Consider the following 17,500-nt stretch of genomic DNA (forward strand, 5'->3'; position numbering starts at 1 on the left):
GAACCTTCAAAAGCGAGAACGGCAATGTTGTCGCAATTGATGTTGAATTGACCGTGACCCTGCACAATCTTTTGCTTGTAAATTAGTTGCATATAATTTAATCAAAGGATTTGATTGGTTATCTTCTCAAAAAAGGTGTGTTTTGTGCAGGAACAAGGCCAAAAATACGGACAAAAACATGAAACAAAGGAACTTTTCGAGTTTCATAACCAATAATAATAATAATAATAATAACTTTATTTATATAGCGCTAAAATCCAATAATTGTCCAAAGCGCTTCCTAATTACAATATTAAAATAAATAAAAGAAATAGAATAAAGTATCTACAATGTACAATATAATTAAAATATAATCCTAAGTTATCTACTATATGAAAATTTAAACGTCTTAAAACAAAAAGGTCTTATAAACTATATGCTAACTTAAATAAAAAAGTTTTAAGCGTTTGCTTAAAAGTTGCCTCTAGAGAAAGCTCTATCTCCATATGTTTTCAAACCACTCAGGTAAATTAAGGAATGGGTCTCAATTTGCCTTAATTTGCTGACGTCAAAAGTGAGGGGCTGGTCTATCTCTTAAAGCTTTAGATGTAGACACATAAAACTTTGTCAGCTGCTTACATTTTTAGTTTAAGTCAATTTTTTTTTTTTTGATCCAAATTAGGTCACGTGACCTCCATCCGTTTAAAAAGCTTGTTTATGAAACGGCAACACTTTTTCGTGTGTTCTCAATTGTTTTACCGGTTGCATAATGTTAAGGCCGATTAATATATCACTTCTGTGCTTGGCCTTTGTTAGATATTTAAAAGCGAAGGCGTCAAGATGGGATGAAGCTGCCTTGGGGGATTGGGTCTAGTTGAAAAAACCGTTTATTTTCAAAAACAGTAAAAAATTCAAAAAAAGGCCAAGCACAGTTTTGTAGAAGCTTGCATTACACATTGTCCTAAACCAGTCCGGTTTAATAACTCGCAACAAAAAGTGTTGCCATTTTTGTCTAAAGACATTTTATTGTTTTCTGGCCGCGTGCAGTCGCGTGCAAAGTTTACTATGGTAAAAGTCATAAGCTGACTTTTACATTTCCCAGACGTTTCCTTGTCACAAGAGTGCTACTCAAATGCCGAGTTGATTACAGACAGGAATTTTTCGAGTTCCGTCGCGTGAGTCTTAACACAACAACTTCATATATTTCGTGACTGCGCCATGGATCGTGAACGTGTTGTAGCTTCGATTGTGGCTCTATTGTTTCTTATCGTTGCAATCCGTAAAGCTCAGAGATTTAGATTTCTGGCTCTTTACCTTGTTTTTGAAAGGGGGCAATTTGATCTCACCAATGCTCTTCTCACGACCAGAATTAAGAGATTACAAAAGCGAAGAAGAAGGAGAGGAGCTTTAGCAAGACGGAGGAGAGTGGCGGGGGTATATCCGAGACCACAAGGATGGTTTGAAGAAATGTATGAAAATCCCGTCATGTTTTCCTTATTAGTTAAAAGATTGTGAGGAAAGGAGATAGAAAGCGCATGTATATAGAGGGCACACGCAAATTCAGCAAAGTCACGAAATGCTTCTCAAAATCATGACAAGACGTCACCTAAATAAACAAAGTTTGGATAAACGCTAGATAAACCATGCTTTTTCAGATGGTTTTACTATAGTAAACTTTGCTTTCATCCGACCGCCGTTGCTAACGCAACAGACTAGAATTGCGTTTACCATGGTAAAGTGAGAAAAGCCGGTCACATTGAAAAACCCATTTACCATGGTAAACTTTCGTTTACTATGGTAAAAAAAGCTCAAGTGTGACCTCAACCATTGATTACAATGAAAACAAGTGAACGGCTGGCTAAACAAACAAGCTCAATCTCCGTCAATCAAGCTGACTTGAACATGTGCCAAAAATCATGCTCTGATCAAGAGCTGTTTATTCTTCGGAGTCCCGAAATTTTGCGAGCGTATGTCGGGTGACATAAAACGCTTTGTGCCAATTTCAGTTTTCAATTTTCAAGAAGCAGCAGATCATAGTTTCACGAATTTCCTTGACGGGCTCGAAAAGTTTTTGGGGCTCTTGGCCCCAGCACAAACAAACAACTGCGTCCGGACAAGTTTGAACACGACCAATATCACTTGAGAAATTAATAATTTCACCGGATCAGTTACGGGTGAATAACCGAGGCCACAAAAAATCTGTCAATGCTCGGTTGATTCAAAGTCATGCAGCATTTGTCAAAAAAGGCTTGTGCCGGTAAGTTGCGTTATATCAGTTGTGCAGCCAGCGCTCTTTTAAATTTTTCAAACTCTTCTCACTTCGTACAGGGCCACTAGATAAGACGGGCCTAGTCAGTTGAATAAACAACACTTGATCATTACTGATCCGTGCAATCTGACAATGCTTCTTCGGTATTGCATAATTCTCGACTCGGAATGTGACGCATCTCTTGCTGCGTGTGCATAATTATAGAAAGTTGAGTTGAAAATGTCGAAGGCTCCTCCTTACGTGGGATTTGGAAAAGGCAAACAGACTCGTAATTTGCTACGAGTGTGGCAGGTGTTGGCTGCCATTGCAACTCTTGCTGCATTGGGTGTTACGGCAGCTTTTATTTGCTTCGTTGTCATGCACAACTCAAAGCCAAGCATTGAGCAAAATGCACAAGCTTCGACCATGTTAGCTTGTCCTCAACTTCCCACCTTATTTCCCCTGCCTAAACCGACGCCGAAGCGAATCACAGATGTCTTCAAGAAGCTAGAGTCGACACTGAGTTCACTTGTCGAGGAAAGTTCGTCATTACCCGCAATTTCAATGAATGCCTTTTACAAAGATGATATTTTGTGGAGTGCTCATTACGGAAGCAAAATTTACAAACGACCCGAGATGATGCCAGATGACAACACGGTTTATAGAATCGGAAGTGTGACAAAACTATTTGCCGTGTTGTTGATGTACAAGCTGTACGAGGAAGGAAAGATCTCTTCGATTGACGACCCTTTGAGCAAGTACGCCCCAAATTTTGCTATTAAAAATCCTTTCACTGGCGAAAATATCACATTGCGTGAGATCGCAAGTCAGATGTCAGGGCTCCCTCGAGAAGCTCCCTGTATGTACAATTGTTCTAATACTGATTCCAAAGAGCAACTGGAGTTGTTGGCGAATCGTACGCTTGTCTTGCCCCCATGGAATACTCCTTCCTACAGCAATCTTGGTTATGCTTTGCTCGGTCGACTCCTGACTGAAAATCTACTCAACCAGACATTTGAGAGCTGGACGACAGAAAACATCTTTAAACCCCTTGGAATGGAAAATACAGGATATGAGATCACACCCTTGGTGGAGAAGAACATGGCTTTCCCTTATCTCCCTGGAGGGAAACGAATGGATTTCATGAATATTGGTTGGATTGCACCGGCTGGTCAAGTGTATTCCACCATTGTCGATCTTGCTAAGTTGGGAATGATGTTTGCTCAACCGGAAAAGCAAAAGCTCTTCAAACCTGCCACTCTTCGTGAAATGATGACACCAAAGAACATTGCTCCCGATGGCGTGACCGTGTGGGGCTCGCCGTTTGAAATGACCTCCAAAGAGCATTTTCTTATTCGTGCCAAAGGGGGTAACATCGACACATACAGTGCATCTTTCATAGTGATTCCTGAATTGGCGTTTGGAGCCAATCTTCTTATCAGCGCCATTAACTATCTGCAAGCACCCAAATCTGGGGTGTCAGTTCTGCTTCTTGCCTCCAAACTAAACGAAACTCTCTTCGACGTTCAGCGCAATGAATCATTTCCAGTTGATCCCTCTCCATTTATCGGAAAGTTCGAGGTTACCAAGACCAATCCAGTTTTTCCGTCAAAAAAGTCTGTTTTCAATGTAACAATCAAAAGCGTTGAGAACATTTTGCGGCTTGACTATCCCCCGGACACTAAACTGTGGGATGAGATCCGGTACATCGGCGAGAGCTTAGTGTTTCAGGCTAAACATCGTTCCCCCGGAATGACATGTCTTGTGGAACGCGTGGGTCAATTAGCCCCTATGTATTTTGATCCACCTGTCGGAGAAGAAAAGTTGTCCCCAGGTTTCAGGGTGCCGGAGTGGGTGACGGTGGCAAAGCGTGTCAAGTCGTCCGAAGAGAGCTTTCCTGATGAATTTGCCGGTAGCAATACAGACTTAACTTCAATCAACTTTAAGAGTGCTATTTAGCTCTGCAAGCAAATCACTTTCTCCACAGGCAGACGCTAGAGTATGAAGGGAGAAGGAAAATTGCGGGCGTTGAATACACGAGGCTTGAGTTGAAGAGGGAAGGCTACTTTTCTCGAGTACGTGGGCGAGCGCCCTCAGTGTTAATTTCGTTTGTCACCTCTCATGGTAGTTTTGTCTGTATCATAGGCTAGGCGGGTGTGATTAATTAATAATAAAGGCCTAAAATTGAACGACTCTTAGCTGAGCATTCGTGGCGTAAAACTAAGCCGTTGATCTCGTAAGTGAAAACGAAGCATAAAAGTAGCTCATACCTTCAGACAATAATTTTACGCATGCATAAATGACGTCACCTAAGTTTGAGTAATTGTAACCAACTTTTGTTCGAAGATTTCGAAGAATTTGAATTTCTTTAGTTGTAATGTCAGCCTACGGTAAACCTGACTGTTAAGCTTTATAAGAGCACGCAAAAAGCTGTAAGCTTAATTAAAATAAAGTTTTTTTTTGCTTACAAGTTGATTTGCGGTTCGTGCAGTGATCACGTTTTAATTTTGTGCGCTCTCTTCTCCTTACAAGTGGTCAGGAATATGCATTATAAAACAATCATTGGATTCAGGTTTTGCATGATAGCGAGAAGAATTATCAATACCTCAGTTTGTATTATCCGCCTCAGACTTCAGCTTCGGCAGATAACAATTATTAATACAATAACATACAATACATACTTAATTGACCGCTCCCCATAGGAGCTTTTCAGGGCCAATGAAACACAATTAGCGAAACGACGGAATAGGACAACAACAACAACTGACCGGAGACTAACCAGTTGGTTATTTATAAGTGCATCTGGGAAGTTAAACCAGTGACTACCAGGAACAAATTCAACGAGTGGTCAGAGCGGGTCCTGAACCAGAGATCACCGGGATCAATGGATTAATGGATTAATGGATTTTTTTACCCTAAAAAGGTCACCTAGAATTTTCGGGAGCTTTTTTCTGGCTGAAATTTTCGAAAAGGTAAGTTTTGATCCCTATAATTTTCGGATCACTAGACTTTCAGCTAGGAAATCCGAAAAGATGAAAAATTTTTAGGAGATAAAAATATGCCTATATCTACCGTTTAAATACTAAAATACGTTTAACAATGCTATGTTTAGTTCTTTTGAACTATATTCTCGTTGGGTGCCCCTGTCCCAGCGGCTAAACTTTATGTTCGTAAGATTTACCGCGCTATCGCCAAAGCAACGTTAGTGGACGACCTTAAAGCTGCATGAAATCGAATATTGGTGTTTCCTCGATAGCTGGGATCAAAGCTTTCCTTGGTTGGATGGGAGGCCCATGCTGGTTAAGTTGTAAAGTGATGCGTCTCTGTTCGCTTGGAGCGGCAGTGCCGAGTCCCCTGGTGGTCAGCTTCTAGAGTGCCAGGGTCGGTTGCGTGATTGCGACAGGGACAAGCTCATCGTTGCTAGTGAGATTCTTGATTTGGCGTTTACTATTCAATCGGCGAGCGCCATCCTCCGGAATTGTAGTCTTGAAGCGCATGTTGATTCTATGGCCCTTATCCAGTCCTGGGAGAGGCATGGTGGGGAAGACAATGAGTTAAACCACGCGCTGACGATTTTGCACCATACCATGCTTAAGAAAAACGTCTCTTTGGTCCTCAACTACGTTCCCTTGGCCTATAATCCAGCTAACGGCCTTTCAAGAATCCTTTCGGACAGGGATTACATGTTGGCTTCGGCTAGCTTGCATGTGATCCAGTCACGTTTTGGCCTTCATTCCGTCTATTTGATGGCTCTCGATGTTAACGCTCAGCGCGACTCTTCCGGAGCGCCTTTTAAAGCACTTCACTCCGTTCGCCTCACCCGCTTCGCAGGGCTTCAATATTTTCGTGCAGTAGGTCTCCTTTGCTGAAAATGCATACGTGTTTCCCCATTGTCTAGGTGGGTCAAGTGCTCCGTTTTCTTAGGAAAGTTCCGTTTACGATTGTCGTGCCTAAGCTTACTCCCATCCCGTATTGGTGGCCAAAGGTGGGGGTTCCGTAATGAAGTCTTAGTTGTTGATGTTTCCCGAGCAAGACTGGATATTGATCTCGCCGCCATCATTCGTAGACTATAGAACACTTACAGCAGCAAGCGTCTGGCAAGAGTTACGAACCATAAAAGTCCTCATTGTACAAGTTGCTTTCTAGCTTTTTGTTGTCCCCTTCGGGTGCTAAAGTTCTGGCCCTCACATCTCCTTCTGATATTTTAAAGTTTTTTATTTGGAAAGACAAGTCCGGAAAGACTGTTGTTCATAACATCACGTGCCCTGAGCTGGGTCAGCATCAGCCAAAGTCTTGTCTTTTTCCGAGGCGTTTAGCTTCCGTTACTGTAGACAGCCTAGTGGGGAAGATCCGTGCTATTTTCTTTTCCAGGAAGGGGTGGGGGGCAATTGGTACGATCGTCTGGGTACTGGGTACTGGTAATCCAGCCTCGCACCCATCTATCTCAAAAAGTACTAGTGTCAGTGAAGAGCAGGCGCAAGCTCGCGTGCAGCCCCATAAAGCTGTTCCCCTTGAGGGCAAGCTTGCAATTGTGGCGATAGCAAAGCTTATTTTGTCAAGGCTTAGGGACTGCGATACTCCTCCCAATTTGTTGTATGTGCTAAGTAGGGATTTGGCTTTCTTTTATATTGTTTTTTATGATAGAAATCGTTCGTCAGATCTAGGGCGTACCAAATCCAGGGAGGTCTTCTTATTCCTGCCGAATTTTTCGGGGTTGTTTTTTAATCATACTTTTGGGAAAACTCGTAGGGACGGTTCGACACATTCATTCTGCGTGCGGGCGTCCCACCGTTTCGCCGTCTGTCCTGCCCCTAATTTCAAGCTTTATTTGGATATTTGCCGTTTAATCAAAGCGGATATCTCTTCCGGGTTTTTATTTCGCCCTTTGGAGAGGCATGATGCGATATCGGAGGAGCCTTTTATCGGTTCTACTTCTTATAATCGTCTTAAGGGGTACCTTACCAATCTAGGGAAGGATAAAGGTGAAACCTTCCATAGCCTTCGTTCAGGGTGCTTTATAACTTTACAATTGCTTGGAATGCCTAAGCGGGACATTGTGCGGCAAGTTGGTTGGCGAACTCCTTCCATGGTAGAGCATTATAATCATCTGCATGAAGCAATGCTGGATACGAGGCCTGCTTCTGTCCTTGCCGCTGGCAAGTTACCGGGAGAGGAGAAGACTTCCGAGGAATGTGTTGCTGCATATATGCTGTTAAACGATCTCTCAGGTTTTCATTAAGTGTTTGGTTAATTGTACATTTTGGTTCCTGTTGCAGTTTACGTTAAATTGTGTTTGTTAATACTGGCGCTTTTTACCTTATTTCGTAAGTTGTTTTTGAGTTTTGGGAGAGGGGCAAGACCTCCCTCTGCATTTTATTGTTTCTTTGGCTTGGCACCATGGCCCCTTTTTATCCTGGGGCTTAGGTGAGTGCCCACCGTAGGAGTGGCCTCGTTACCCATAACAATCCCCAGGGTGATTGAGAGTGAGGGCCCCGGTGGGAATTATTTACTATTGTCACCGGGGCCCGCACGATCAAACACCCTAATTTTCTATTTCCCGGTTGTTTTTGGCGATCACGTGTTATGCCGCTGACCTTGCTCGTATATAAATTGAGTTTCCCAATCCGCGTGTACTTTGTGTTTCCGTGAATTGCTGGAGGACTCGCGGATCAGCGACACTCCCTCATCCCCGCAGCGATGACTTTCACGCCCAGAGCCCACGTATCTTTTGGTCAGCGCCAAGACACGGAGCTCTGGAATAATCGATTTCCGGAACTCCAAGATTTTAGGAGTTCGGGTTTCACCGAGAAGTGAAATGGGGCGATCATTAGAACTCAATGGTTTGAACAGCAGCGACAAATCTTCGTCTTTACAAGTTTAGTTGGAGATTTTTGGCCACATTCGCAAATTACAAGCTAGTTTACACTCGGTAGTTCACGCATGAGCAGTTTGATAAATCAATTAGCCAATTATTACAGTTTTGAAAATTGATTATTCCAGAGACTTAAATATTAGAGGGTAATGCAAAGTGCCAGTTTTCTACCCATATAAACCATGTAAGTGTTAGCCCTACTTATGGAAATGGCCTACACAAGGACAGAGAAAAACTCTGACCAGGGTGGGAATTGAACCACCATTAGAACGGCTAACGCTCACGTGGTTTATATGGGTAGAAAACCAGCACTTCACATTACTCTCTAATAGTTACGTCTGTTGAAATATAGGTGCTACAGGGCCAACGTAAATCTTCCTTGTGATAATTCCAGAGCTTCGTGTCTCTGGGGACAAGATTGCCTTTGTCCCTCCTTCGCGCGGTCTCTGTATGTCCTGTATTGAAAACTTGGAAGACAATATGGCCGACAAAAACTATGTCGGTGTCATAGGCATCATCCCAACGAATTCACTTTAGATTTTCATAACCTCCTTGATTGCTAATGATACCATTGTTTCCTCTCAGAATCTATTATTGAAATAGATGTTCAGGGTAGCCTATGTTCACCGGAGTAACGGGTCATTTTTGCAAGATATTTGATGAGTGAAATGACACAAAACAAAAAAAACAAAACAAAAGAAAAAAATTGCCGCCGAGATATAGCCACCTAGAGCTAATGGTTTGTCAGCACGCTTCTGTATATTGGCTGTGCGATAGACGATAATAATGTCTATTGGACAGCTGCAGAGAAGCAAAGAAGGCAGAGCCTTTGTTCCGTGTTGAATGAGGGTCTCATTCTTACGTGAGGCACTGAACTGAATACCAGATGAAGACATAGTTTTCAGAATAAGTAAAATGATAATTTAAAACACTCACAAGTGGAAGATTTATGTGTACATTGGTCAAAGTAGGACAGCAGCTTTTGGGCCTATCAACACCACCGAAAAATTTAATAATGGATCTCAGCAAAAACGAAAACTAGTGAAAGAGCAATTTGTTCGTTGACACTCAGAAAACAGGAAAGACTGGCCAAAAAAAATAGAAAAAAAATTAGGAATTCTCATCCCAAAATAGTAAGCTTTCCTTGAGTCCTATCCTCTTAACAAAGCCAAAATCAGCTCTGTTCAACAACCCAATGCCTTATTGCTTCCGCAGTGAGTGAGCCTGAAGTGTACGAAAGAGGCAGCTTCCTAATCTAGAGAACACAGTTTTCTTCGAAACGCAAGGGAATGTAGTCAAAGGGGCAAGGAATTGTGGTTATGCGCGAATGGGGGAATTAAGATGCGTGAGAGTAGAGTCCGATAGTCTATACTGTCACGCAACAAAAAGTAAATTCAAACTCTAACAGCCGTCACAAAACGTACAGGCTGAAAAATATTTTAACTTTTTTTGAATAAAATATTGGTATAAAGACAAAGATGCAACTGTCTTTAAAGAGATGGAATATTAATAAAAAGAAACTATTGTACGAAACAAAGAGGATGAAATTGGATTGAATTACTTGCCTCCTTAATTAAGGAAGCTCCAAATAGTTTCTCCTCTTTTTACACAAATAAACATATTCTGTCCTTAGATATAGTTATGGTAATCATATCGAGACGAAAATTAGCAAGAGTATTAATTAAGTACCCATCAAAGATTTCTCAACACATTTTCCTTTAAGGTACAATTATCATGGCAATGATATAAGGCATTTCTTTGAGCCTTAAAATCAACATATATTGTCTTTTTGAACAAACGTTTAAATTTTCCCTTACAGCGTTACCAGATAATGTTAGAAATAAGCTCTGAATATTTTTTTATCCACAGGATTTTTTTTCTAATTTCAAAGACAAACGTTTTAAATTACTATAAGCTAACACGCAATAAATGAAAAAAAAAAAAAACTGTCCGGAAGCAAAGAAATTAACGATTGAAGTTGCAAAATCAGGAAAAATGAGGGAGTGACAAGATCAGCATTTAGGAAGCGTCACCCACAGGCCTTTAGTGACCATTAAACCGTCTAACTATATGAGAATTAAAGGAAAGATGAGCGAAAAAATTGGTATTTGTTAATTTCCAGTGACACATTTTGAATCACGAGCTGACGCGAGCAGCTTTAGAATTGCGTGCGTGGCTTACGCGCGTGCGCGCTCAGCCAAAAACCCTTTCAAGCCTCCTTATAACATTCCACATGGCAGCTGCACAAGCATGCAAGTCACCTCCGGGTCTCCCTGCATGCTCCCAAAAATACTGGGAAAGTCTGGGCACAAGTTTCAGAAGGTTATCATGCAAACAGGCTTTAAACGCTCCGCATTTTTTTTTTGACAGAGAGGTTTCTTTTTTTGAAGAATTTACAAATTTCATTGGGAATTTTCTCACAACTTTTTTCAAAATGACCCCTTGCACTACATGTAAGTAAGACCCTAAATGAACCCCTGCCTTAAATGTCTAGTTTCTGATTGGTCAATAACGAAATGCACCAATAGGCTATAGTGGAACAGAGAGATGGAGTAAGTTACTGAGTATCTAAGGCCATTCCCCCTTTTTTTTTTTCGTTTAGCGTCGAATGCCTTTCCTGGTATTGGGTCGGTCGGTCAACTTGAAAAAAAAAAAAAAAAACCTAAAAATTTAAAATCATTAGCAGTCTCGGAATCGGAGGCCTGGTACCCCAGCATCATAGCTGTGGGGCCAGGAAAACAACAACACGTGAATCCAAAATCAATTTGGTGGAAAAGTTGATGGATGTTGTTGCAAAATTAAGACAGGGTGGGAAAAAGGATCAACCACTGATCAAACTCCTATGCGACATAAAAACGTTTTAAAAACGTCGTTACCATTTTTTTTTCCTTTGAAAATGCCAAAAATTTGGGTCTGTCGGACGACGCTAAACGGAGAAAAAAAAAACATGGGGGATGCATGTCCTGGAACGGGGAGTTCTGTCCCAGGCCTTCCTACCCCACCCACCCAGACACCCACCCCCCACTTTCCCCCCACTATTTTCTTTTCACCTGTGTCCAGCTTCCGCGCGGCCCCTGTTATTGAGCATCGCTCTATCGACAACCTCTATCGACAACATGGCTTCTTTGATGGTGTCGGAGGCGTCCAACGAATTCGCTTTAGATTTTCATACGCTCCTGGCTAATGACACCCGTTTTTCCTCTCAGAACCTATTCTATTCACCCTCTAGCCTCTTTGTCGCTCTGGCGATGACATGTTTTGGGGCAAAGCGAAAAACGGCTGAAGAAATGTCGAAAATACTCCACGTAGCTACTTTCACTACACCTATCTTAAGCAGTGATATGAGAGAGTTTCTCTCCACGCTCAACGCAGCGAGCGATAACAACACCAAACTCCTCGCTGCAAATAAGATTTTCGTAGAGAAGAGTCTTGAGGTTCTGGAAAGCTTTAAAACTGGAACTCGTGAGTTTTACGATGCAGAAGTTGGTCTGGTTGATTTCAAGTCACACGCAGAGCAAGTCAGAGTGGAGATTAACCAATGGGTCGAACAGAAAACACACCAGAAGATCAAAGATCTGATTCCCGAAGGAATGCTAAATGCAGATACAAGGCTGACCTTGGTGAATGCAATATACTTCAAAGGTCTGTGGCTCCAACCTTTTGTCAAGGCCTCCACGTTTCCACGTTCGTTCTTCGTGAATAAGAACAAAGAACTTCAAGTTCCAATGATGCACCAAGATGGCAACTTCAAGGTCATTGAGTCCAGCGAATTAGCTTGTCAAATACTTGAAATGCCTTACATTGGTGGCCAGTTGTCTATGGTGATATTTCTTCCTTTGGAAATCGACGGCTTGGCCAGTTTGGAAGAGAAATTTAACTTTGGCAACCTTAAAAAATCACTAGCTGATCTTGATGCTTCCAGGCTTGAAGAAATTGAGGTATATCTTCCTAAATTTAAGCTAGAGCAGCGCTTTGATCTGAATGACCTCTTGACCAGAATGGGAGCGGGAGACATGTTTGTTCCTAGCAAGGCAGATTTCAGTGGGATTGCTCAAGAGCCATTGTATGTATCCAAAGTGGTCCACAAAGCCTTTATTGAGGTCAATGAGGAAGGGACAGAAGCTGCTGCAGCTACTGGTATTGGGATGATGCTGATGAGTTTAAAACCAATGTTTAGTGCCAACCATCCTTTTCTGTTCTTCATCCGTCATGTCAGAACTGGAGCCATATTGTTTCTTGGCCGACTGATGGAACCTTCAGTTGAAGCATGAATACCTTGAACACATCACGTTCATTATGGCGAACAACATGGTTTGTTGGTTTGGGCAAATTTAATTAGTTGAATATGAATTAACAAAGTAGATTTCCAAGATAGGACTTCTAAATCATTAAAAATATCAATAAGAGTCAGCCCATTGACCCCTGAGAGTGACACTTAACAGATTTTACTCTGTCTGACGCCAGAGGATTTTACTCATCAATGGGGAGGGGGGAGGGAGGCGTCCTAGGGGGTTTGAGGTATGAATGGATTAAAGTAAGGATATTAAACAGACAAAACCCTGGCAAAATCTTTTTTTTTTCGATAATAATTTTTTTGCATCACTAGCAATGCCCATCATCTTGAAATAGATCTGTCAAGAATCCAGCATTAGAAAGGTGATAAATAATTATAATTTAATATTAAGGTTATTAGCTATCTCTGAAATGTTACACTGTAGTCCAATATGCCAGATATTCTTCCTGGTTTGTGGCATTATGAGCTCATTAGTGGTTTTGCCACTCAATGATTTAATAGCTTTCGATAGCTAGTAATTCACTTGTAGCTACCGTTATTAATAGAGGTTGGGGAGATAATTTATATGACTGTATTAAATTTTAACAAGTTCTTTCAAGTTTTATGCTAATTTGGGTACAACACCTGATCCGACCTTGCATTTAGTGAGGCAAAGTGTGAACAGTGATGTACAGAGATTCCTCCATAGGATAGGACGTAAACTTATTTCTTCCACTTTTAAAGTGGCATCTCAATTTAATAATGATAATTTTTTTTGCTGTAAATTATTATCAATGTTCAATGGAAGAAAATGATAGTACTAGTACTGTAGTGAGCTGTAAAAGTAATTTAATTTATAGAGTCAAAAATGAATAAACAGGGGCACCCAACGAGAATGTAGTTTAAAACCACTTAAACATAGCATTGCTAAACGTTTTTTGGTATTTAAACGGTAGATATAGGCATATTTATATTCCCTAAAACTTTTTCATCTGTTCGGATTTTCTAACTGAAAGTGTAGTGATTTGAAAATTATAGGGATCAAAACTTACGTTTTTGAAAATTTCAGCCACAAAAAAGGCTCCCGAAAATTCTAGGTGACCTTTATAGGGTAAAAATCCGTTTAGAATGGGCAATTATACCATTTTTTAGGTGTTCGAAAATCCTAGGACAGGCAGGCAAGCAAGAAATCTTACAACAAATGTTCTGCAAATTCTAGATCTCAAATCGTCTTTCGAACAGATATTTTCCGAAAATTGACGTTGGGTGCCCCTGAATAAATAACACAGTATATTAAGACAAACAAAGTAATATTTATGAAACAAAGGAAGATTAAAAAGGTACATAGCTCACCTAGAAAAGTTGGTAAACAAACTCTACATCTACCCAAAAACTATGTCTCCTTTAGCCCATTAACTCTGTAGGAGTGGGACTTGATAGACTTTACATTGTCTAACGCCAGCTGCGTTTCATTGTCAATTATTGTTCCCCTTCATAGCAGTTTGTTCCTCTCCTCCACCTTTCGCTACTAAAAAACTCAAGATGGCAACCAAATCTCACGAACTATGTACAGTAATTAAGCTGCCCACTAAAATGCGCCTGCACTGCAGGCTTCTTGTCATTCGGGGGTGATTAAGCAATCAATGGGCTAAGTACATCACTCAATAAAGTATTAATCTATTAATCACTCACTGAAAAACTGTCTCCATTAATCACTCACTGAAAAACAATGTCCCCATTAATTAACCCTTTGACGTCCAAACTGGCCGAAACCGGCCAGACTGTCTGTCTAATGCCAGACGAATTTACTTGTCAATGGGGAACCCCTGGGAGTCAATGGGTTAAGACAGCTACAATGTAGAAAATAATTACTGGAAGAACAAAATTGTAATTAAAATCAAGCAGAAGCTCATGGTCTTGAAGCGTTTAACTCTGGTTCAGAGCTGGGGTTTTTTGTTTAAAAATTTCCTTATTTGGATGTGGCTCGTAGATTTTCCCGTGCATACAGCTTTGATCTTATTTTTGTCCATATTTGGGCATAAAATTGGTGTCATAAAATCCCCAGCTTTGTTCCAAGGAAAAGAGATGCAAGTTACACTCTTCAAGATCATGTGCTTCAGATTCAAGTGAATTCTGGGACATGCTCATTGTTGTTCTTTCATCCACTGATAAATTTTGAAACAGGTGTTCAATGTTGGCCCTGGTCACAGCAGCAACAGGTCTTGATGAATGAAACCAAAAAGAAAAAAAAAGAAAGAAAAAGTAGCTGCCGAGATGGTGGTACACCACCTGTAGTTAAAGCTCTGTCAACAGTCTTTCTTTACATTAGTGGGAGGCACGGTGGCATCATGGTTAGCATGCTCGACTCCGGATGGAGTGGTCCGGTTTCAGGTCCTGGCCGGTGACATTGTGTTGTGTTCTTGGGCAAGACACTTTACCCTCACAGTGCCTCTCTCCACCCAGTTGTTTAAATGGGTACTGGCAAAAATGCTGGGGGTAACCCTGCGATGGACTAGCATCCCATCCAGGGGAGAGTATAAACACTCCTAGTCGCTTCATGCTACAGAAACTGGAGATAAGCGCCGGCCTGATGAGCCTTCTGGCTCGTAACAGAGACCTTTTCTTTACACAAAGCTGTCCTTAATAGACAGTAATATTGTTTATTGTACAGCCCTCATTCTTATGTAAGACATCCAATTGAATTTGGTTTGATTTGTTCTGATTTCAGTTGATTTGTAGTCTCCTCAATTAGTAGAGCACTCATGCTTGGTTAAATGTAACCTTTATGATTATTATTATTATTATTATTATTATTATTATTATTATTTGTCGTATATATTCTCTTGTATTTATGTTGTATTATTCAGGGATGCAGGGATGGCACAGTGGTGAGAGCAGTCACCTCCCATCAAGGTGGCCCGGGTGCGATTCCCAGACTCGACGTCATATGTGGGTTGAGTTTGTTGGTTCTCTAATCTTCACCGAGATGTTATCTCTGGGTACTCCAGTTTCCCCTCTCTTCAAAATAACCAACATTTGACTTAAGTTTGTGTTAATTGTTAATTTCAGTTTACAGTGTCCCCAATTGGTGCTCCAGTGTTAGAATTACTAGACAAATTCCTTTCCTTTCCTTTTCCTCTACTTGTGCAAATCCCATAATACCCAAAAATTTGCTTAGACATTGTTTTCGACTTTTCTTGGGACATCTTCATGTCACAGGACAAATTGCAAACGATGATTATGCAAAATTTTGGGGAGTAAAAGAGGTGTATTTTGGGATTCGTGCAAGTAGTGAATCTTGCTCGCAGGCCACCAGAGGGAAGGGAAGGGGTGACTATCCAGATGTGGGCCTGGTTTGATGACTTCTGTCTGTCACACCCTGCAATAGCATCCGGTTTTTTTGGCTCTCGTTGCACACTCGGTGGTTGAAATGTGACCCGAAAAATCTGGATGCTATCGCAGGCTACTCCTCACTCAATCCTATCTTGCATTTTTCATATGTCCGATGAGCAAATTTCCAAGATTATGAGTACCGATAGTTCACTGATGCCATATTTGACTCCCTGTCATTTTCCAATAGGTCAGTGAAGTAGATAATCCTCATTACTGATACAAGTGCAAGGTTCAAACCTTTCTGTCTTCTTTTCATAAGTTCAATTCAGAGAGAAGGAAGGAAGGAAGGCTTGTATCCATTTATTTGTCTTTCCTCGAATTCCATAGTGATCTAACTTTAGAAGAAGTCTTTGGTGACCAACTTTGTCAAGAGCTTTAGAGAAATCCATTATGGCTACATCTATTTGACCCTCATTCTGCAAATTGTTATATGCTACATCATCAATTCAATAAAGTCCACCAGCTGTGTTTCACAAGATCTACCTCCTCTGAAGCCATGTTGTAGACCATATTAGATGTTATGATCATTTGCATGTTTCATGATATGACTTGTCAGGATATGTCCCATTAATTTACAGACTATACAGGTTAGTGATTCTGGTCGGTTGCTTGCTGCATCAGATCTCTTTCCTTTTCTTACATGATTTGGAATGATTGCCACAAGAAAATCATTCATCAAGAGTCAGGGAATAGGTACCATCAGTTGTCATGTTTGTTGTTCATAAATCGTATATTTGGCCCAATCCTGGCCCTTCTCATCCTATATATATTATTCTTTATTTGTCCTCTCTATCTAAAATTCAGCAGGTCACGCAGACAGTCACGCAGACAGTCACGCAACCAGGTACGCAAATCGTCACGTGGCCGGGAACCGATGGAACCCGCCAAAATGCAGAAACTTCTTGTAGCGTGATGGCTTGATGGGATAGCGTGATAAAATTCAATTTCTAATGGCAAAAAAGAGACCGAAATCTGCTCAAGAGAAGGAAGGAAACATTTCCTCAGTCACTAGGGGCCGCGTAAGAGAAACAAGTAACGGGATTGTGAAAAGAAGTTCTCGATTTTCACCCAAAACGATAGCTTCTCAATCAATGAAACGCAGCTCGAAATCGACATTGGAATTGACAAAGGATCTTTCACAAAAGTCGAAACAGAACCTTGAGGACCCTAATAGGGAAGCTACAAAACGTAAGGATGTTATATGTTGAGTTTTCCTGCAAAGTGAACTTTGTTTTTACTATATTCACGTGGTTGTATTTTTAAAAAATCGGTTTATGTGTAGTTTCCGTTACGTAACAGAAGCATTTGACGCTAATATTAAGCTTATGCCAGTCATTCCATCTGAAGATCAGCGGAATTAAGTCTGTTTGTATTAGAATAAGAATACTAGTTGACTTGAGTAATCAGCATCTATTCGATCCTTGTGGGATATTAGTTGTGGCTGGGATTGTTCTAATGGCCTCCTGCGCATACGCTTGTACACTTATAGGGCGATATCGATCTATCGGCAGTCAACGACATAATACAAACCATGGGAGGGCGGGGAGCGTTGTTGTGCTCCATTTTCATTTGGGTCTTGTGGGTGCAGCTCAATCTTTGAAAAACAGGACCACATGTGGCTTCATTTTATAACCCAATCATTGTTAAGTGTGAGACTATGAAACAAATAATTTCCTATGACAAAAGAACTGTATCAGTAAAAGCTAGCAAATACATGTAATGCGGCAATAACAAT

At 41.0% G+C, this 17,500-nt stretch overlaps 3 protein-coding genes across 3 annotated transcripts in view; all 3 read left to right on the forward strand.

The window, feature by feature from the left end:
• Positions 1–996: 996 nt before the first annotated feature.
• On the forward strand, positions 997–4,697 carry LOC138010837 (putative beta-lactamase-like 1). The gene has a single exon (XM_068857833.1). The coding sequence runs from the start codon at positions 2,468–2,470 to the stop codon at positions 4,184–4,186; it is 1,719 nt and encodes a 572-aa protein (XP_068713934.1). The 5' UTR covers positions 997–2,467; the 3' UTR covers positions 4,187–4,697.
• A 6,504-nt stretch (positions 4,698–11,201) lies between these two features.
• Positions 11,202–16,521, forward strand: LOC138010840 (serpin B6-like). The gene has a single exon (XM_068857838.1). It carries the CDS (start codon positions 11,216–11,218, stop codon positions 12,368–12,370), a length of 1,155 nt encoding a protein of 384 aa, XP_068713939.1. The 5' UTR covers positions 11,202–11,215; the 3' UTR covers positions 12,371–16,521.
• Positions 16,522–16,612: 91 nt separating this feature from the next.
• The window catches only part of LOC138010833 (DNA repair protein complementing XP-C cells homolog), a 47,087-nt gene continuing 46,199 nt past the window's right edge, over positions 16,613–17,500 (forward strand). Inside the window, exon 1 of the mRNA XM_068857826.1 lies at positions 16,613–16,953. Within this exon, the coding sequence (XP_068713927.1) occupies positions 16,716–16,953 (238 nt within the window). The 5' untranslated portion in view covers positions 16,613–16,715. The remainder of the gene's footprint in view (positions 16,954–17,500) is intronic.

The sequence above is a fragment of the Montipora foliosa genome, chromosome 7, assembly GCF_036669935.1.
Source record: "Montipora foliosa isolate CH-2021 chromosome 7, ASM3666993v2, whole genome shotgun sequence".
Taxonomy (NCBI): Eukaryota; Metazoa; Cnidaria; class Anthozoa; order Scleractinia; family Acroporidae; genus Montipora; species Montipora foliosa.

Excerpts from the sequence above, each read along its gene's own strand:
- LOC138010837 (XM_068857833.1), top strand. The coding sequence starts at position 2,468 with ATGTCGAAGGCTCCTCCTTACGTGGGATTTGGAAAAGGCAAACAGACT.
- LOC138010840 (XM_068857838.1), top strand. The coding sequence starts at position 11,216 with ATGGCTTCTTTGATGGTGTCGGAGGCGTCCAACGAATTCGCTTTAGAT.